General features: G+C 33.8%; 1 protein-coding gene across 1 annotated transcript; it reads right to left on the bottom strand.

Moving 5' to 3' along the window:
• Window positions 1–2,247: 2,247 nt before the first annotated feature.
• Window positions 2,248–13,950, bottom strand: LOC114729428 (MDIS1-interacting receptor like kinase 2-like). The gene is made up of 6 exons (XM_028916429.1): window positions 13,824–13,950; window positions 4,435–5,027; window positions 4,238–4,298; window positions 3,148–3,348; window positions 2,793–2,873; window positions 2,248–2,510 (listed from the first exon to the last, which is right to left on the bottom strand). Exons 1-6 carry the CDS (start codon window positions 13,948–13,950, stop codon window positions 2,248–2,250), a joined length of 1,326 nt encoding a protein of 441 aa, XP_028772262.1.
• Between the last annotated feature and the right edge of the window lie 9,471 nt (window positions 13,951–23,421).

Below are 23,421 nucleotides of genomic sequence, written 5' to 3'. Positions count from 1 at the left end.
TTTAGTTTAATTTAATTTTCATATATTTTTAGGACATTTGCATCTTGCATTTAGAGTTAGAATTTTGTATTTTAGTTTAGGTCCAATTTATTGCATTTTTTTATCACCTGAATTTTTACCTAAAGAAACCCATAACTTGCTCCTTGGAAGTAATGACCTAGGTCGACCCTAAACTACAAATTAGTTGGGACCTAGTTTAATTGAGTGCTTTAACGACAGAGGCATCATCAGGCGCCGCGGCGGATTCCTTTAGGCATCGCGGCGGATTACACAAAATGGCTTTGCTTCGAGGGCTTAGGTGTCGCGGTGCATGTGACAATCAGCTGCGGCGGATTCGGTCAGGCGCCGCGGCGCCTTTTACAGAGATGCACTCCTTCCTCTCTGCTCGAGCCGCTGTGGCGTTTTCTCCCATAAGCCGCAATGGAGGACATCTTTTCAGCTCTCCACTTCTGGTCTCTATTTCTTACTCGCCTCAGGCCTTTTTCTTGCAAAATTGACTTTCAAATAGAATAAAAGAGTGCTAAAACAGATTAAATAAGTAGGAAATTTGAGAGGTTATCAGAGAGCCAGAGACGAAGCACGAAAGCAGGGGTGATATCGGATTACCCTGAAGTCTGAAGCCACAAACCAGACACAACGCAATGACGGCAGGTCAGTGACAGAAGATAGTTAAGCTCACTCTCGGAGAAGGCAAGAAGCTTAGTGAGAAAGAAAGAAAGGATGTGGCGTCACTGTGGTGTGCGATCGAGGGCAAGAGGTAGAGAGACACTGAGAGTTGAGACTGAGCCACTGAGCTGAGAGTGAGAGAGAGAGAGTCTGTGAAAGTGTGAAGTCAAAGTGTCAACTGAAGATATGCTGCATTTTGGGTCTGGGAGTGAGGGAGGGAGTGACTGAAATATTTTGAAAAATGGGAGGGAAATAAAAAATAGTAAAAAAAAGGATAAAAATTTTTAAAAAAATTATATTAGGTTATTTGGTTATAACCAAAAAAATTTTATGCACACTAAACCGAACACCAAAAACCAAAATAACTGGAAAAAAACAGAAAAAATAAAAACCGAATTAACCGAACTGAAAAAACTGAATTAATTTCGGTTCGACTCGGTTTTCGGTGTCGATTCAGTTTTGCTCAACCTTAGAGTATCCTCTTACCCAAACTGTAAGAGACTAACCTCTTGGGATATTGTTAGGCACCGTAGCAGGGACTTGTCCCAAAAATATTTTTCTCCATACACACCTCCGCAAAGATCAAACAAGGAATATATGCTTAAGATGTCCAAGTCTCTTCTACCTAGACCAACACTTGTCTGTATGAACACAACAATTCAATGAAACAAAAACCTTATATTGAATGAGAGTAAAAGTAATAAACCATGGCTCGAAGTGAAATTCTATTATCACAAAAAATGTTACAATAGTTAAATGATCCAATTAATATCAAAACTCATAAATAGATCACACATACTATAAAACAACAAATAGAAATATAGGAAATTAATATTTCTAGGTAATAGAGATATAGATAGAGACCACTAAACTTGAATCACTTTCGTCGTCAATGAAGATCAATTGACTGCCAATAATCCTTTCTCTCTTTTTTTTCCCTTCCTTTCTTCCTTTTTCACAAAACTAAGAAAGAATGAGACATAAAATAAAATTGGACATAAAGAATTTGGACCATTATATTCTTCACATATTTAAAAATCTTTAATTGAAAATTTTATATCTATATTTAGATGGTACAAATGTCAATGTGGCGATGAATACCAAAACTAGTTCTTCGATTAGTAACTCTTTCTTCAAACAAGACAAATTAAGCAGACCATCTTGTGGTAAGTATATAATTAATGGTCCTTTTGTCAACGACAAGCTATCCCAATAACAATGCCAACGCTTAAACTCAATATTGGCATTAACATATTTGTGTTCATGCATTTGTTGAATTGTATGGAATTAGGGGGAAAATGAAGAAAGATAATTGTCCTTTCTATTTTTACGGTTAAGTCTAAGTTAAGAATGAGAAGTAGTCCTCCCTAACATAAAATTAGATTTGTGGAAATGTGTTCAGTGAATGCACAAAGAGCTAGAGCATAGTTCAATATGGTTACAACTGAGCTTAAAGGTGTCTAAATGAGACATAACATGTGCTTCACATTAACATTTATTTTATTTGTGGAAAAACAAAGCCATGAGAGACACCAATCATGTCTCGTGAGCACTCTCCATCTCCATCAATTGTGCAACATTTCACATGGTTGGCCGAGCATGAGAGTTTGTTTGCAGGCATTGAAGAGCTAGATGCCAAATCAAAGCCAATTTCTTCAATTTTTGATGAGTTGTTGATGATAAACGAGGGTCTAGAATCTCTTTGAAGTTGATCTGATTCATCCCACTTGTTCTGTTATAGGATATTAATTCACCGAGATGCTCACCCATAAGCACTTCAATGGCCAAAACACCAAAGCTATACACATCAATTTTTTCTGTCACTACCATTATGTATGCAAGCTCTGTACAACGCAAAACAAAGTGATCAATTGGATTCTTGATAAAATGATGAATGACATTTTTTTAAGCACTTGTATCCTCCTATTAAAAGCCTATTCAAGACATGGTTAAGCACTAAATGTGAGCTTTTCTCTAACAAGGATTGAAACCTTTGTCCATCAGTTTATAAAGGATTAGCCCCTTTTACTAGGCTTTCCCTCTTAGTTAAAATGATTACTTTTCTAAATTATACAACAAATCAAAAGTTTTGGACAAAGTTAAACATGGTTTCATATTGAACTCACCAGGAGCAGCATAGCCATATGTGCTAACAAATGTTATCCAAATTGATGAATCAGGCTTCAAGAATCTCGCTGTGCCAAAACCTGAGACATAGGCTTCAAGATTTGAAGACAGCAAAATGTTTTTGCTGGATATGTCTCTATGAATAATTGGTGGATTACAATCATGATGCATGTAAGAATTAAGATAAAGCCTGTGCCACACCCTTGATAATATTAAGCCTCTTTGACCAATCCAACTCTAATGCTTCTTTATCATTTCTAAGCATTTTAGCTAAGCTCCCTCTTTCCATGTATTCATAAATCATAAATGTGTGCAACTTTTGTGAACAAAACCAGTACAACTTCACAATATTACGATGACATGTTTCTGTCAAGGCTTTGATCTCACTCTTAAAAGCTTTTATGCTCTCAATATCAAGGGTATCAGCTTCACTAACCAACTTTTTTATAGCAAATACTTTATCCTCTCTTGGTAATATCAGCTTGTAAACCTTTCCAAGAGCTCCCTCCCCAATGCAGTATTTTTTAGCAAAGTTCCCTGTTGCGTCAATTATGTCTTCATACAAAATTTTGCCATCAAAGTGCCATATGGAGAGTATATTTTCTTTACAGGCTCTTGTGTTATGTTCTACAGCTCTTGAGTTTTCTTGTGGAGAATAATAAAAATCCCAACCATTCCCAACAAAATCGATGCTGCAGCCAAAGAAGAAGTGACAGCTATAACCATTTTCCTTTTGTTAGTTCCACCATGTGGGTTTATAGCGAAGATGTTACAAGGTTTTAAACCTTGGATCCTCCCACATAAATTTTTATTGTTACCTAGATCAACTGGCTTAGAAGAATTAAAAATTCTATTGTCTGGCACAAGACCTTCCAAATTGTTATGAGAGATATTGATGCTTGACAAGCTTAACATTCTTGCTAAGAAATTTGGGATAGGACCTGAGAAATTATTGTGAGACATGTTCAAGCTTATCAACTTGTTGAGTTTACTCAGATCAACAAGGATTTCTCCAGAAAGTGAATTGTAACTTAGGTCCAAAAAATCTTGCAAAGCCACAAGATTTCCTATTTGGTATGGGATTTTGTCACTAAAGTAATTATTGCTAAAGTTTAAATTCAGCAACTTGTAGCAATCACCTATCTAATAAGGGATAGGTCCCCTTAATCTATTCATTGACAGATCTAAAGATTCCAAACTAGAAAGCTTCCCAATGCCTTCTTTTACTCCTGAAAAATTGTTGCCACACAGATGCAGATGATATAAGTTAGAGCTAATTCCAACTTGAGCAGGAATTTTTCCAGATATTCGGTTTGAAGACAAATAAAGCTTTCGTAGATGTTTCAACTGAAAGATCTCACTAGGTAAAATCTCCCTATTGAATTTCCAGCCCTGATAAGAGCTTGTAAACTCTTGCAGGCACCCCAATTTGCAAAAAGCTCACCTTGCAGCCTATTGTAGCTCAGGTCCATGTAGGTAAGATTGGGATACTCCCAAACCCTTATCTACACATCCTGTCAATTGGTTATGTTCAAGACGAACTCTAACGAAAGATGTGCAATTTCTGAGGCTCATAGGGATTGGACCAGTGAAACAATTGTAAGCTGCAGCGAACTCAAGTAACTTCCCGTCTTCGCATACCTGTGGCGGTAAGTGGCCGATGAAATTGTTATCAGAGATAACAAGCATGGTAAAAGAACGATTTTCAAATCCTTGTGGTAAAGGACCGGATAAATTGTTCATAAACAAGTAAACTTCTGTTAGATTGGTTAGTGTACCAAGAGTAGGAGGAATTGCACCTAAGAGATTGTTTACGGTCAAAGACAGAATGTTTAGATGTGTACAATTCCCCAAAGACGGGGGTATAGATCCATAAAAGCTATTTTGATATAGAGTTAGAACGGTCAACTGCTTCAAATTCCCTATTTCATTTGGAATTATGCCTCCAAGGAGCATGCCTTGAAGCACAAGATACTTTATACCAATCAAGCTTGTTTTGGGTTCATCAGATCCATCAGGGAATAGACGAGGGTATAATATCCCAATTATGTCATTCTGTGAAAGGTCAAGCTCATAAAGTTGAGTAAGATTAGCAAGAGAAAGAGGTATAGTGCCGTTGAGATGATTACGATTGAGGTCAAGGAACTGTAGTTTTGAGAGGTATCTAATTGTTTCTGGTATGGGGCTAGTGAGCTGATTAAATTTGAGATTAAGAAGTTCAAGATTTGGGAACGCTGAGATTCAAATTTTTAAGGGTGGCTTTGAGACCAGTGTTGTTCAAGTTGAGTTTAACCACACTTCCTAAAGAATCACACTTTATTCCATGCCATGAACATGGGGTTTGGGCTGAAGTGGAATTGGCTTGAGGCTGAGAGACCCATTAATCCACGATTGGCTGATATGGGAGACTTCGCTTCCATCTGAGAAGAGCTTCAGTTTCTGTAACTCCTGAAGTGAGGTGGCAATGATATAGTGACCAAAAACCCAAGCAAGCAATGTGAATTGCAAGTAAGAGAGAAATTGTATTATGAGCCATTATTGTTCAGAATATGTTTGTTTATTTGTTCAAACCAGAGTTCCCTTTTATATTTACCTCATGCACTAAGCATTTATCTCTTCGTTTAGATTAGTAAACTAGCGATTTAACCTGTTCTCTCTAACGTTTATATTTTATTAATCAAAATTTTTGACGTGTTTTCCATATTCTCTTATTTTAATTTATTGTCACATATGCTCCCAAACGTGTCCATGTCTAATGATTAAAAATTGGTTTCTTTGTGCAAGTTGTCAAAACTATCCTTGATTGCCAACAAACTCCTTCAATTTATATGATGGATATTCAGAAGAAAATGGACAGGATAAAATTTTGGGTAAAATAGCATTCACTACCTTTATCTATTTACGATACATCCAGCTCCAGCGCTTTGATATTATTTTCATGGTGCTTCTACTATCTTAATCTTATTTATAATGCATCGAAGATCTCTGACCCATAAATAGGCTTAGGTTGCTATATGTAACTTGATAATAATATCAGGAAGTATTAAATGTATAAGGAAAACGATATTAAGCTATTGAATGCTACTTTATCCTTCTTCTTTTTTTTAAATTAGCAAGTATGGTGTTGCCTTTCTTCTCTTCTTTCCTAATTCATTTTAAAATTAGCACTAACATGTAGCCTAAGAAATTATATACCTTTTGCCCGAACGATTTAAAAAAAATTAGATTATGATCACTTGACTATTAATAATGACATAACGAGTGACGTGGGATCTAAGTGATTAGTTATCCAAAGTCAAGTTGGACCAGAAGATTGCGTATGCTCTTGAATGAAAATAATGAAAATGCGACGAACAAAAATGATTAAGGAAAAATCATAAAAAGAGGACATTAAAAATTAAAAAATTGCCTAGAGGGACCTTTCATTTGCTTATCAATTATTCTCAAAACTAATACTAATGTTATAACAGGTCCTTGTTTATAATTTTTCTACTTTCAATATTTTTTTTTTTTTGCAATTTTTTCAGTGATCAAACTTTATGTGTAATTTTTAATGTTGTCATTTACAATCAGTGAGCATATATATACATATATATACACACACACACACATATGTATAAATGTTAAATGACAATTTTACTCACCAATTATTTTGCAAGGACCACTAGCTATCGTAATTAAATTATTCTTTAAGAGTAATTAATATGGCCTATGAACTAATCGATATTCCTTAGTTGCAAAGGGAAATATAATTTAGCCAAAGGATATCTCTTAGATTCCGTATCATGATTTAACTTTAGGAAAATTAAAATTTCTAATCTTTCAGGTTTTAATACAATTATAACTTGGTCCTTCAACTATGATTTGGTAAGATTTAATCTCTAAACTTTTGTTTCAGTTAAAAACTTAGTCCCTAATCTTTTCTTATTTACTAAATTAATCCTTGTCATGTGTAGCTCATTTTGGATAATCAATTAATCATTCTATGTGACAGAAGAGGTTTCTTATGTCATGAGGCTTCCAACTAATATTGTGTTTGGCTCGACGGAGGGAAGAGAAAGGGAGAGATTTTAATCAAGGGAAGGGGAGGGTAGGAAAGGGGAGGATAACTACAAAGGAGAGGGGAGGGATGGGGAAGAGAGGGGAGAAATTTTAATGATCTCCTGTTTGGATTGATTGAAGGGGAGGGAAGGAAGGAATTTTAATAATATCTTATTTTGTTTTAATAAAAAATTGACTATTTTAACATTATAAAATTTCAATGAATTTTCTCACTTTTTTTATTTTATCAAGATATAACTATATATATAATACAATTCACCAATTTTGACTTACAAGATACAGTTACATACTTAATAGGATATCAAGATAAAAAGTCGTGAGTGATAGATTTCAATCAGAGAAAAAACATTAAGGTAAAATAAAATACCGACGGCCTCTTAGAATTAGAAGGAGGAAAAAAAAAGGATTCAACAATACTCACTAATTTTGGAAATAACTATCTCGACAACCTCTTACTAGATGCTAAAAAAAAATCTCTTATGTAGAAATGTTTATGACTGATTAAGGGTTAACAAATCGAAAGGATACATGAAGAATTAAAATATTTTAGTTAGGCTAATATTGAAATTTAAAATTTTATCTCTCATCTCCCCTCCAAAAGACCCCACTTTTAGAGGGGACGCTGGAAGAAAAGAGGAGAAGAGAAGAGTCCCTCTCCTCTTTAAAAAATATCTTAACCAAACAAGAGAAGAGGAGCAACTCACCTCCCTTCCTAAAAAATTGCACCAGCCAAACAAGAGGAGGGACTCCCTCCCCTCCCCTCCAAAAAACCCATATCAAACATAGTGTAAGAGTTTACTTGAAAGCCACGTAAGTGTAGCCTCTCATGCTAGGATGAGGTTATACATAATACAAAGGGTTAATTTATTAAATGGGAAAAGGTTATATATTGATTTTTAACTAAGTCAAAAGTTTAAAGGTTATTGAATTCTAAATGAATTAAAATTTGAAGGATCAAAAGTTTAAAAATTATTGAGTCGTAAATGATTTTTATCTGAATGATAATGTTGTAAGAGATCAATAATAATTATAAAATTAAAAATATAATATATATATATATTAATTAAATTATATTATTTTAATTATTATGGGTTGACTCCGCCATTTCGATCATAATTAGATTCCTAGACGTTAGACATACAATTTAAGGCCTGAAAATTGTTGCTTGACACACATTCCGATAAATTTTACATTTTATATATTGATGATTATATTCAAGTATTAATGGATTCAACAAATCATGATTTAGTCTTTAAAAGACTTGAGTGAATAGAAAGACTGGCATCTAACTAGTAGATGACATGCTCACCTCTCTTGGACTGTTATTAAAATACAAATTCTCTTAATAAAATAACTCAATCGTGCACAAAGAATTCGTCAAATGAAAGAATTTGAATTCCAACAATTATTTACATTTTTCAAGCTTCATAATGTTTTTTTTTAATAAGTCACCACCCAAACAGCCCAAAAAAGTTTAAAATATCGGTTTCTGATTCCTCTCGTTAGCCGAGTAATGAGCTAATAATTTAAAGGAGATGTTTGGATATTCTAAAAATCACTTTTCAAAAGTATTTTTTCGCAAATCGAGACAAATTCCTCTACATATTTACTTCGTATACTGTAAAAACACTTTTAAAACTATAGTTTTCATCTTACCCAAACTTTCCATCAGTTACACTAATTTTTATTATCTTAATAATCATCATATATTTGACATTTTAGTCATTTCCTCCGTCCTTCGTTGAAATGGTCAACCTAAGTTTTCCATATATAATAATTTTGGTGACAAAACTTATTATTTCATAAAGTTGAATCTGTGTTTCCATGAAAATATAAAAATAACGGTCCAAACAATCAAAGACACAAATACGTCACTTACGTGTCAGGGAAATTAATTAATCATCAGCTTTCATTTTCCAGGGACCTTCCTTGATGCTTTTAATCGACATGCCGAAAATTTAATTTATTTCAATATTCTGCGAAAGGACTTAGAAAACTAAAACTTTAATATGTTCCATGGTCGATAACATTTAATCAAGCAACCGCATATACTCTGAATTTTTTTAAAAAATAAAAGACGCAAAGAAAATCAGTTAATTTTCTTCCTTGTAATCTCACCCCAACTGTCAACTCAATCCTTGAAGTTTAAAAACCAGCAACTCATTAAATATTTCGTCAATACAATTGTTGTCTAGTCAACTATCTTTTAAGTGGGTGATGATTATTATAGCAATTTGATTAGCAGTTTTCATAATGGTAATTTACTGTATGTTATGCAAACTGGATCAGACATTTTGCAAATCGTTAACCTCAGTAAAATAAGCTTTTGAGGAAAAACAAGATTCTTGAACTTGCATGTTGACCGCATATATAGAAAATCCGATTCAAGTCATGTCTGAGGATAGTGTCCTTGAGTGTTATTCTGTTACACACAGTAGGATATGGCAACCCTCCAGGATTAAACGAGTCATTTTGAAATAAGAAAAAAAACGCCCGGGGGGGGGGGAGGATAAAAACCCGAAAAAACCAAGGGTTGATTTGGCTTATTGTTGTGCAGGTAAGCGAACACCTCTTCTTATTTATTAGCCCGACCTTACATTTTGGCGTGTATGTATAAATATATATGCTACGTCTGGTGCTTAGTAATTAGGAATTAAATTTGGTTCTAAATATAAGATCTCGATCCACTTTGTTTCTTAAATTTGTAATTCATTCTCTAAAGTATCCTTATTAATTACACATACCAAAGGATTTCCATTCAAGGATAATTATGATTAAAGGAGGTACCCTAGGAAAATCAACTCATATTTATTACAAATAATTAACTTAACTAATTTTCTTAATATACTCTGATTAGTTAAGTGGGGCTAGTAAATATATTGAGGCTTCTTTTAACTTTGAATAACATAGGACTATTCTTTTGACACAGGTGAGAACCAGAATAAAACTATCTAAAACAAGTTTTTAATTAAGATGTTTGGTACAACCATGATAGTTTACTTCTATGTGGTTGCTCAAATAATACTGATTAGGCTTCAATGGATGATCAAAGAAGCACCTCAGTTTTACTCCGTATTAAAGTATTGAGGTCCGATCTCTTGGATTTTAAAAAGACATGAAGCAGCAGCAACTAAAGGCAAGCCCCATTTAATATGATAATTATTTCACCATTGTCAAGAGTAAGAATCCCTCATTTCATCATCAGAGAGCAGCTGGCTCAAATAATGTTCACAAAAAAGTACAACCTTCATCAATCTTTGAGCATTTTAGACATTTATTTGTGTCGACTTTATAAATTTCTACATTATGGGCGCACGTCTTACAGATAATTTGGTAATTAGCAAGTCGGTTGTTCTCTACTTTTGTATTTACTTAGTCAAATGTTGGAAGTTTATTTTCCTGGATTTCTGATCTTAGTTTTTTAACAAGTTTGTTTAAGTACTACTCCCCCAAGTTCTAGATGTATAGGAGTTACTTGATGACTTTGCTTTGATCATATAAATGTAAACCACCTCAGTCTCTTTTAATCTCTCATAATTGTTGAGTCTCTCACAAGGAAGCACTATCCGGTGATAAAAGTGCCGTGCCACGTATGCTCCTTCTTTCCGTTTCAAACAACTTTATTTTGCAGTATCGAGAGTGTTCTGCAAATTACTCCTCCGGTCCTTAATGCAAATGCAAGATCAACTCCACAAGTAAGTCTTATATTGAGGATCGGAAGAGTATATTATAGATTCGAGAGATTAACAATATCCATGTCGATTGATGATTAGACGAAGGGCCTTAGTGCAGAATAAGATAACAGGAATGAAAGGAAAATCATTTATTGTTTAGAAAGCTGGATTGGACAGGCCAATTCTTCATCATGTAAATACCCATAAAAACTGCAAAATATAATATCCTCTCAAACAAATATCCAATACCCAAGGCTGCGACTGGTCACGCACAGATTCGCAGCACTAGAGATTGATCTTCTGGTTTAATCTACATTGCACAAAGCTGACAAATTAAAACGCAAACTGTATATTTATGAAGTAATTTAGATATAAATTACAGGACATCAATATCTGATTCCAACAAGGTGGTTCTCCTTTTTGCTCAGCTTTAGCTCACCATCGCTGCGCGTACGCCCACTTAGGCATGGGGAGGCCAATAATCGTGATAACCGTCATGTTCTACAGATGAGCAAAATGAAGAAGATAGAGTTACAAGTGATCGATCGAAGACTATAAATGAACTCTCTGCGTATTGTAATATCCCAAATTTTATGGATTTGAGTAAAGCATGATGAAGGAAAATTTTTTAGAGAAATTGATGAGATTAAGACCCTTAAAATATGGTCTGAATAATTATAAAGTTAATTTCAAGAATTTAGGACCTATTTCTTGGAAATTCAAGGAAAAATAGTTAGAAGATAATTTTTGAGCTGAGATTTTTAGGAAAATTATTTCATGGACTAAAGAAGCTAATGGAAGAAGAAAATCCATATAAAATATCCAGGTTTGATTTCTGGAATTATCTGATTATCCTGGAAAAATAGAGAAGGATCAAATTGAAGGGAAAATGAAGACCAAAGGGTATAATAGTTATTTCACACCCCCTTACCGACTTATTCTACCTTAATATCTTCTCCCTTCTTATTTTTCCTCTGCCATTCGAAGTGCAAACAGAGGGAGAGCTGAGAGAGTCTGAGAAAGATCAAGAAAGGGAAAGGCTGGTAGAGGAGAGAATCGGTTCGTCTAAAAGTGGAAATCAAACAAGGTGAGTCTCCTGAATCTTCTTCCATCTTTATTTTCTGTTATTTGGTCATGTGTGCAAGACGATGGTGAAGATGAAATCTGGTTTTTGAGGGAGAAAGTGAACAGCATGACAGTTAAGCTGTAGAAACGTGCTTAATGGTTAGGATGAAGGTGTGGTTGAGATTTCTGCACTTGCTTGTCACGGTTGATTGCTCTGGTTAAAGTTTCTGAAACAGGGGTTTGAGTATTTAAGGAAATGGCTTCTGGTTTGGGTAATAGATGATTAACAAGTCTAAATATAATTAATTATTTTCTGGTTGTATGATTATAATATGTTGATTTTATATGCTCTGTGTGGTTATTGAGGGATCGAAGAGTGCGTACTTTGAATAAGAAAAATGTCAGACTTAAGGAGGGAAGGATGCTGTTCGATTTTACTGGTCAAGAAGCACTTGAACGGTGAAAGTATCAGCTCTATATATATATAGAGAGAGAGAGAGAGAACAAAGCCATTTGAGACCGAAGCATGGGGAGAACGAGTTGGGCTCTTTATATATATTCTTTCGGTTTTGGCTCCATGTTCTGAATTATAGTGAACAGATTTTCTTGGAGTTAAAATGGAAAAGAAATGCCAAAATCTAGAATTTTCATAAGCGAAGGAAAATGTTGAGATTGGGAACTAATTAAAGCATGATATGTGTGTATATGTTTGGTGTTTGTCTCAGGAACGTTGATGTTATGATTTGAGGGATGAAACTAAATCTCATGGTATTAATTACATATACCTGATTGATAGGGCAATCTGGAATTTTTGAAGGAAGGGTATAGAGGGTGAATATATATATATATATATATATATAATGAGGAATAAAAATAATGTTTTGGTTGAAGCTTGATGCTGGAAAAAATTTAGAAACAGTGGCAAAATGGTGCTGTTTGAATTATAGATGGTGTTTGGGGTGTTCAAATGCAAAATGTTTAAATAGGGAGTTTATAGGCTTATATAAGTGTTATATTATGAATATGTATGTCAAATAGGAGTCTTAAAAGGATGGAAGTCAAAACGTGATGCCCCGTTAAAATGATCATGAAGGATTTAAATTATAAGGAATGAGTTAATGTGTTAATGTAACGCTTTAGATGAGTATCTAGAGATATATATATATATATATTTATTAATCTGCCCTTACTCAAATAATTTATAGGATTTGATATTTGTTCGAATCCATTAAGAAGGGAGTCAAGGAAGAAGCAAGGGGAAGTTAGTACAGAAGAAAAAGCAAAAGGTAGTAACTCTTTTCCTTTAATGTGATTGTGCATTGATTGCCACATGCTTGGATGTGCCTTTATGCTGATTGTGCATGAGAACATGTAAGTTGCCTTTGCATAATAATATTTGTCATGACAATATGCGCTGGTTTCCATTTATTTTGGAATGTGGGCGCGATAGATAGCGATTAGCTATATTGGTGTATGGTGTATATGCATCATTGATTATACTTGGATGCAAGGTGTTGTTCTCTTTGGCCTGTGTAGCATGTTGTTTGTGATCTTGTATGATTACGTGAGGGAAATTTGTTACTACTGGGATTCTTTAGAATCTCACCCCTTCTTCCATGTAATACAGCAAGAGCAAGTACTCCTAAGGGCAAGGGAGTAGTGATCGGTGGAGATTAAAGGTGCAGGAAGCCGGCAATCATTTGTACATATATTTTGTTTAAAATGCATCTTATTTTGGAGTAAAGATATATATTGTATATCTATTTTGGTATGTAAATATTCCTCCATAAGGAGATGACTAAGGGCAGATAGATCATAATGACTGCTATTGAAGGAAATGGTCAAATTTTTTGATATAATTATTATTTGGCCTAAAATTATGTGTATCTAATTACGTATCTCGTCGTGTGAGCCAATGGCCAGGGTGTCAAATGTTAAACCCTATTGGCTATAGTTGACTTAATTGAGGATTCGAAAGGCCGAATGGAAATAAAAATATATATATATAATTCCCAGGATGAAACCTGGCTTTTAATGGATCATGATTAAATAGAATAATTATACTAGTATATAAGGGATAGGTGTTACACGTATAATTTTCACATGGCAAGTAATAAATGAGGCAGCTAATTATAAGCATCATTAAGGTTAAAATTTAATAAAAATCTCTAATAATAATGGAAAAGATCGATGGGTAAATAATAATCCTTGCCGCGTAAATATCTATACCTGGTGATGGATTTACATAACGGTGATCACCAAGTCGTCGAGCTGATGCTGCCGGGAATTGGAAGGAGAGGAGAAGCACAGAGATCAAAATAAGGTTCCAAGCCAGCTTCTTCATCATCTTCCTCATCTTCTTCTTCCAAAAACACTTATGGAAGCTAAATGTTAAGCTTCGACGATTGACCCTCTTGTACAAGGAAGTACCACCACTTTGTGGCTTTATATATACGTCGACACCCACATACACACAAGAGATATAGAGGATATAAACAGTATGTTTAGATACTTGAAATTTGGTCTGTCTTTTTTAAAATTTTGTTATTATCAAATACTTCTTCTCTGCAGTCCTAAATGTATGAAAAGTAATTAACTAATTTGAAGAAATTAAAAAAATTAATCATATTAGTTATTCATAAAAAACATTGTGTTGGTTTTCCTAAAATAATTTACTCATTTATATTAAGAAAAGAGTAAAATACTCTAACTTCCCTTACATTTTGTCTTAATTACACAAACCTTCCTTTTATTTTAAAAACATACACTTAAATCCAAATTATTAACTCCGTTAAGAATATTTCAAAAAGTATTTTTTTTAATTCAAGCGTATATTGAAATACTTTCTATTTGCTAAAACCCTTCATAATACTAAATTCCAAAATCTTAGTTAAAACTATATCAAAGAATTTAAGATTTTCTCCTTTACCTTAATTTTATTTTTTCTATTTTTAAAAATTATGGTTTGTTTAATGTTTTTATCGTATGGGCCAAAAAATTAAGTAATTTAGTTAATGCAAACATAAATTTAAATGATTTATATAAGTTTCTAAACTCGCAAAATTTATATTATGTGATAAGAAAATAAGCATTCAAAATATTTTCTAGTCATTTAAAAAAAATCTGAAGTTTCAATATTTCATGAGGAACTAAAATTATATAACTCTACAATATAATTGAAATTAAAAATTTTATAACATATTAAAAATTTTGAAAATACATGTATTATAATTTTTTTTGTTGTATCAAAAATTACTTTTTTGATAGATATAAATGTTTAAATAACATTTATATTAAAGAGGGATATTTTGGTCAAAATAGAAATTTAAAAGTCAAACTTAATGGTCAACTAACGGTTTGACGTATGGAAATTGAATCTTAAAAATGTAAGAGAGGTTTGTGTAACATGCATTTTAATTTGAAAGGAAGGTTTCTGTAATTTAAGTAAAATAGAGGGGTAGTCAATGTATTTTATTCTAAAAAAAATACTCCGTCTATAGTAAATCTATTTAATTAGTATAGATCTACTTAGAAAAAGAATAATAACTTTAGGAGACAAAATGAATTACTAAGATCTTATATTTGAGATCAAAACAAATCTTTTTTGATAACTTTTACGTTTAGGACTGAAGGAATTATGATTTTTCAAAAATCATCCAGTAGACTTCAGACTAAATGAGAACCAAGACAAGGATACGGGAAAGAATTGTTAAAGTTAACCAATTTGACTATGAAATTGGGAAAACAGAGTAACTTGTATAGTTCAACAACTACGTCTCTAAAATGGGAATCACATCAAGTTTGAAGGATGATTGATTGATTCAATGAAAAAGTTTTCGTCCTAAAACTATGTTTTTTCAATCATATATTGACAGGGTCTATTGGTTGAAACATTTTATACGCAATATCACTTCATACTGTTTCTGATACTAAATATAATAACTAATTAGATGTTCTAAATATAAAATCTCAATTCATTCTATCTCCCAAATTTATAGCATATTTTAAAAAATATCGCTATTGATTGTAAAGTATTTCCATCCAAGTATAGTTTTAATATACATGATTGAATAAGAGTAATTTAGGAAAGCCAATACATATTTATTACAAATAACTAAATAATTTTTTTAATCTTCCTAAATTAGTTATCCAACTCTTATATTAAAGATCAGATGTAGTATTAATTAATGTACTTGATAGATTCTTGTGTATGTTGGACGTAATCTCTGAGAAATAACCAGGCTATATCCATTACTTGTAAATAGTTCAACATTTTGTAAATTATTTATTGAGTATGACGACGATGGTGCCATTATGATTTCAATCCTATGTGAAGAATAGTCCAAATTCTCATTGACTTCCCCAAGTGAGCAAGGAATTCTTCAAATAATTCAAGTTTAATAAATTTTTATCAGTCGTGCGCTATCTAAACAACCTAAAACAAGTTTGATTTAAACCACGAATCCGATTTTCCTAATTAGTTAAGTCGTCGTAATCACAATCTTATTTTCAAAAGAATTAGGTAAAAGGAATTGATATTCAATTAGTTAAGTCATGTTTGGAAAATTAAAAACTAATTTTGACCAAGTTTTTTTTACACAAATTTTGACCAAGTTTAATCTTTAAATAATTAATCCAATTTCTCTGCTCCTAAAAACAGGCCATTCACTTGCCATGGTAATATGTGAGCGACTGTGTTCAGGTATAACTTTTTTTTCGTTTAGAAGAAAACGAATTGGTAATTTCTATTAGAGACTAGTCATTTTATTGTTATTCTCATATGAAGTGTTGTGACATATAATTAGTAAAAGAGTTAATTATTTTTTATTTTTTTTAATTTTATAATGTTGACAGAACGTGTTAGCTCAATAATAATTCTTAATCTTAGGATGCAAGTGATTAAAGGATCAAATTCCGCTAACACAAAGGGTTTTTATTTTTTCTTTTTAAAAATGAGGATATATTTGTTCTTTTACCTAAATTTCAAAATCTCAATTTAAAATTGATTCCTTCAAATAATATACTAATAATTGTTAATTTTTCCTTTGAATTTTTCTTGGGAAAACTTTTTGCATCAATTTCAAGAATTTGTTAGTAAAAAGTTGTCCGATCATACGTCACTGTCACCAGATGAAAGAGAAAGGTAGCCAATATCTCATACTACCCTGTATTTTTTATAAGAGTTAAATAACTCATTTATAAATATTAAAAATTTAATTTAATTAATTAATTATAATAAATAAATATTTTTTAAAAAATATTTTTATTAATCATATCTATTAGAATAAGATCCTTTAATATAATCATAAGAATTACTTTAAAAAAATAAATATAAGAGACAAATAAGATCTGAATATTATATTTAAAGTCAAATTAAATATCTAATTAGTTCTCATATTTAGGAGCAGAAATAGAATTTTTGACCTATTTAATCTTTTGTTTTATTCTAGATTGAAATAGTCAAAATTTCAATTATTCTCATAAAGTTGAAACTCTATTGTCAACATGATCTTCGGATCGCTCCTACTCTTGCAACTTATACTCCCCAATTATTAGCTTTCAACTGATGAGGCGAGAAGGAGGTTTTAGATACAAAGGTGGCGCTCATCTTTTTCCTTCTTTTTCATTCATTTGATTTCCTTTTCTTTTCTCCAATGCTGCGTTTGTTGTTTTCGAACTCGTCCATTAGGGAAGAAGACAGAAAAATGCAACTTTAACTCCAGAATCCCAAAAACGTCCGGCCAACTTCACAAATCTCGTTTTGGTACCATGAAACCAAATTGGGATTATTTTCTTAGACGAGAAGACCAAACTACCCTCACCTATTACAAAACGTGGGCACCACAATAAGCTCCACATCGAAGGAAGATAGGCGGGAAGGAAAAGAGAGAAACGTGCACATTCCAGCTGCTCGAAGGTGACGAGAAGGTGGTGGTTCGAAAGGGTAAGTGTTTTTCTAAAATCATATGACTGTTTCATCCTCCATGCATGACTGTTGCAGTCTGTTTTCTTCATTTTGGTGGTCCTACATTCTGTATGAGGCGTTGAGGGTTCAGAGGAGGTAAGGGGCGGCATTACATAAGGCGTACGTTCTTCATATTGGGGTGTTGGTTTTTCCTTTTTTAGGTGTGAGAATGGTCATCAATCTAAACAAATGAGTTGATTAGTGTTAGATAAGGTTAGGGTTCTGGCCAAGTTAGTTTTATCAGCTTAAAAGGGAGACGATGCTGCAGCAATCGTAAGTTGATTCATCTGGGGGTATTGGTTGTTGTTTTTAACTTTTGGGAATGGTTAGATATTGGAACTTATGAGTCGGTTAGTGAGGGATAGAGTTAGCTTAATCTGGGACAGTGTTTATAATGATCTGTTTTTGGGGATAGCAGATGGTAGCTGAGGGAAATTGGAAGAAGCGCTGCGATAATCACATATATAAGTAGGCTGAATATCCATAGTAATGAGGTTGTGAAGGGTGTTGTTAATAGTTAAAGTGGAGTTGTGAAACGATATATTGAAGTTGTTAACTTTGAAAGTGGCTGTGTTGGGTTTATGAAATATCCTTTTTACAGATATGACATTGTGATGAAATATTTTCCTCGTTTGTTGTGGGGTATAATGCAAAATGAGTTGCAATATTGGGTCAACATATTCAAAGACACTTGCGTTGATTTTTCATCTTGGTGGAAACTTTGTTAATAATGTTGAAGGTGAAATGATATATAATGGTGGGAGTGTGAGAGTTAGAACGATAAAACAGGGGATAAGACATGAAGAGTTGAGGTTAATGATATTAGAATGGTTTGATATAGATGTTAATATTTGTGACATGAAATATACAGTGAGCTTCGATGACAAGGCATTAGTAGATTTGGTTGATGATAGTGAAGTTGATAATCTTTTCCAATATAATGACACCAGTGCACATGTGTATCTAGCATTGAAGGAGAGTACATCGAAAGTAATGGATGATCCACAAATGTGAGACCTGTTTTTTTATGGTTATTACAATTGTTATTTGTTATATTGTTGTTGTGAATTTCCTAACAAAAGTTGTAATTATGTATGCAGCATTGACAACTACTTGGGATTGTCACAACAAATGTGTTTTTTGTCAAGTAGGGAGAATAATATGGACGGAACAGTTTGTGACGAAAATGAGGGTGATTGTGTAAGAGAAGGTGGTAGGGGATGTCATGTGAGGCTAGTAAGTACAGTAGAGATTGCACCAACACCAATGCCCGAGATGAATGCTGTGAAGTAGAAGGAATTGTTGTTAGGAAAGAAGCAAACTTTTGCAAATGCCACATAATTCAGAAAGGCAGTATATAAGTTTAGTATTGCAGAAAACTTTGAGTACAAATATGTGAAAAATTGTGAGGAATGTGTGCATGTGAAATGCAATGTTGAAGGTTATCCTTGGCGGATAATAGTAGCAAGAGTAGCTGCGAAGAGAAGTCCTTTCCTCGTTGTAACTCAACTCAGCAATGAACATGTGCATAATGCCCAAGAGATTATGCAAGTTACACATAGTGGAAGAGCAGCTTTGACATCATCAATTATCATTGAGGAGGTAAGGGATCACACAGAAAAGCGTCCAAATGAAATAAGGAAGACCTTAGGAAGGGATTATGGTGTGAAGTTGACATATAAGCAAGCATATAGGGCTAAGGGAAAAAGCATTAGAGGAAATACAAGGGAGGCCTGAACAGTCATACATGTTGATACCATGGATATGTTAATGATTGAAGGAAACCGATGAGAAGACGGTAGCTGAATGGGTAGCAACTGTTAACAACATATTTGAGCATGTTTTCATAGCATATGGTTGTTGCATAAAGGGTTTTTTGTCTGGGGCAAGACATATACTGTACATAGATGGAACACATTTGAGTAGACCATATAGGGGAACACTGCTATCAGCCTCAACATATGATGCGGACAATGAATTGTTACCATTCGCATATGCTATTGTGAAAGGAGAGACTTATGAGGAGTGGGCATGGTTCTTAAACACGATAAAACAGATAGTTGGTGCAATGCAATTAACTATTGTGTCAGATCATCACAATGCAATAATAGCAGCTGTTGGAGCAATATTTGGAGGTAACCGTCATGCATACTATTATAGGCACGTGAAGGAAAATTTTAGCTCTGAAATGAACAAATTATACAGAGGTAGGAGGAGAACTAGTGGTATTAGTAAGGAGTTGGATTAAAGTTGCTTGATGACATTGCATATGCAAGGGTTAACGTTGAGTTTGATAAGGCAATGACAAGGATGGGAAATTTCAGTCCTGATTTACTTCAGTGGCTTAACAATCATGGTGATATTCATAAGTGGGCAATGAGCAAGTTTGCATATAAACGGTGGGATAACATAACAATGAACAATGCTGAGTCATTCAATGCTTGGATTGTAAAGGAAAGGCGGCATAATGTTGCCCAACTTATTCATGAACATAGTGAGAAGGTTGCAAGGAAGATGTTCGCAGCAAGTATGACAATGAGGAACTGGAGAAATGGTGTGGGTCCAAACATTGATGGAAAATGTGGCTAGATCAATTCATATGCATGGTGAACCTTATAGAGGTGGCAGGGTCTGTGTACATATTTCGCGTGGAGCCTTATATGTCAATGTTCAGTCACATGAATGCACTTGTGTTGCATGACAAATGACAGGGATTCCGTGTCCACACGCTTGTGCTGCAATAAGGGTGGTTCATATAAATGTGTATGATTTTTTGGAGGACTGTTATAAAATAACATCCCAAGAGAAGATTTATGGGAACACCATGATTCTAGTAGTGACAATTGACAGGCCTAATCCTAATGATTATATGCTGAAAAATATAGGAAACCAAGTGTGGTTATATCCACCTACAACTAGTAGACCTTCGAGAAGGCCAAGAATTAGGAGGCGGGAATCCCAATTCCAAAACAAGAAGATTTACCACTGTGGATAGTGTCATAAAGCTGGGCACAGTAAAAGAACATGCAGAAATCCAAACCCAAGTTAAAATTGGTGGTCCACATGTGGGTTTATTTTGTAAAGGTTATTTTTTGTTGTGGCTTGTAAATATTTTGCAACTTTTCATATTTTTTTGGATGAAGGATTGTGCCATGTGATAAGTCGACATAGTAGGTTAGACAAAGTCAGTGAAATGTGTATTTTGATGTCAGGGACAAGAAAACATTAAGTGGGGATGAAATATTAACGTTAACTTCTCACTGATTGTAAGTACTGTCAGGAAGGATCTGGTTTTAGGAAAGTACCTTTATTGAAGTTGTTATTTCCTTTAACTGTGTTGTTAACCATGACAGAAGTTGCAAGACAAGTCCCTTTATTATTCATGTTTGATATTGTTGCCTTATGTTTTATGATTTTAAGTATGATCTTCGTATATGAACTTCGTATGAACTGAGTTAAAAAAATTGGTATTACTGATCATTTTCTTTTATGACAGTTGTTCAACTTTTACTTGAGTTGTTGAAAGGTTATTTAAAGGTTGTTATATGGTTTACTGAAGTTGTAATATGGTGGGTTTGGTCATTATTGGAAATGATGTTGTGAACGCATATTGAAGTAGGTTTATTCTGTAAATACGTTTCTAAAGAGGGTGTAAGCACGCCTGTCAACCAGGTGGTTAACAGGTATACCTGAGTTGTGATAACCTTATACTGATGTTGTTAAAAGCTTAACCGAAGTTGTGAAAGGGGTTTTTTCCCCCCATCTTCAGGAAGCTGTTGTGAATACCGATACTAAAGTTGTAAAAACTTTAAATAATGTTGTTAAGCCATACACTGGAGTTGTAAAATTTCTCCCAAATCTTAAACACGTTTCCAACGAGGGTGCAAGCATACAAGGAACCCATTTGCTAACGGGTATACATGAGTTGTGAAAACTCTATACTGAAGTTGTTAAAATCTTAACCGAAGTTGTAAAAGGGGGTATTTGTTTTCATCTTCAGAAAGCTGTTGTGAATACCGATACTGAAGTTGCAAACACATATAATAATGTTGTTAATCCATATACACAAGTTGTAAAATTCCCCCGGATCTTAAACACATTTCCACAAGGGTGTAGGCATGCAAGGAACCCATTTGCTAACAGGTATACATGAGTTGTGAAAACTCTATACTGAAGTTGTTAAAAGCTTAACCTAAGTTGTAAAAGGGGGTACTTGTTTCCATCTTCAGAAAGCTGTTGTGAATACCGATACTGAAGTTGCAAACACATATAATAATGTTGTTAATCCATATACACGAGTTGTAAAATTTCCTCCGGATCTTAAACACGTTTCCAATGAGGGTGTAGGCATGCAAGGAACCCATTTGCTAATGGGTATACATGAGTTGTGAAAACTCTGTACTGAAATTGTTAAAAGCTTAACCGAAGTTGTAAAAGGGGGTACTTGTTTTCATCTTCAGAAAACTGTTGTGAATACTGATACTGAAGTTGCAAACACATATAATAATGTTGTTAATCCATATACACGAGTTGTAAAATTTCCTCCGGATCTTAAACACGTTTCCAATGAGGGTGTAGGCATGCAAGGAACCCATTTGCTAATGGGTATACATGAGTTGTGAAAACTCTGTACTGAAATTGTTAAAAGCTTAACCGAAGTTGTAAAAGGGGGTACTTGTTTTCATCTTCAGAAAACTGTTGTGAATACCGATACTGAAGTTGCAAACACATATAATAATGTTGTTAATCCATATACACAAGTTGTAAAATTCCCCCGGATCTTAAACACATTTCCACAAGGGTGTAGGCATGCAAGGAACCCATTTGCTAACAGGTATACATGAGTTGTGAAAACTCTATACTGAAGTTGTTAAAAGCTTAACCTAAGTTGTAAAAGGGGGTACTTGTTTCCATCTTCAGAAAGCTGTTGTGAATACCGATACTGAAGTTGCAAACACATATAATAATGTTGTTAATCCATATACACGAGTTGTAAAATTTCCTCCAGATCTTAAACACGTTTCCAATGAGGGTGTAGGCATGCAAGGAACCCATTTGCTAATGGGTATACATGAGTTGTGAAAACTCTGTACTGGAATTGTTAAAAGCTTAACCGAAGTTGTAAAAGGGGGTACTTGTTTTCATCTTCAGAAAACTATTGTGAATACCGATACTGAAGTTGCAAACACATATAATAATGTTGTTAATCCATATACATGAGTTGTAAAATTTCTCCTGGATCTTAAACACGTTTCCAATGAGGTGTAGGCATGCAAGGAACCCATTTGCTAACTGGTATACATGAGTTGTGAAAACTCTATACTAAAGTTGTTAAAAGCTTAACCGAAGTTATAAAAAGGGGTACTTGTTTTCATCTTCAGAAAGCTGTTGTGAATACCGATACTGAAGTTGCAAACACATATAATAATGTTGTTAATCCATATACACGAGTTGTAAAATTTCCTCCGGATCTTAAACACGTTTCCAATGAGGGTGTAGGCATGCAAGGAACCCATTTGCTAACGGGTATACATGAGTTGTGAAAACTCTATACTGAAGTTGTTAAAAGCTTAACCGAAGTTGTAAAAGGGGGAACTTGTTTTCATCTTCAGAAAGCTGTTGTGAATACCGATACTGAAGTTGCAAACACATATAATAATGTTGTTAATCCATATACACGAGTTGTAAAATTTCCCCTGGATCTTAAACACGTTTCCAACGAGGGTGTAGGCATGCAAGGAACCCATTTGCTAACGGGTATACATGAGTTGTGAAAACTCTATACTGAAGTTGTTTAAAGCTTAACTGAAGTTGTAAAAGGGCGTACTTGTTTTCATCTTCAGAAAGCTGTTGTGAATACCG

This window comes from Neltuma alba, unplaced genomic scaffold (assembly GCF_004799145.2).
Source record: "Neltuma alba isolate B1F8T4 unplaced genomic scaffold, ASM479914v2 tig00012634_pilon, whole genome shotgun sequence".
Classification (NCBI taxonomy): domain Eukaryota; kingdom Viridiplantae; phylum Streptophyta; class Magnoliopsida; order Fabales; family Fabaceae; genus Neltuma; species Neltuma alba.
This window is presented reverse-complemented; position numbering and strand designations above follow the sequence as displayed.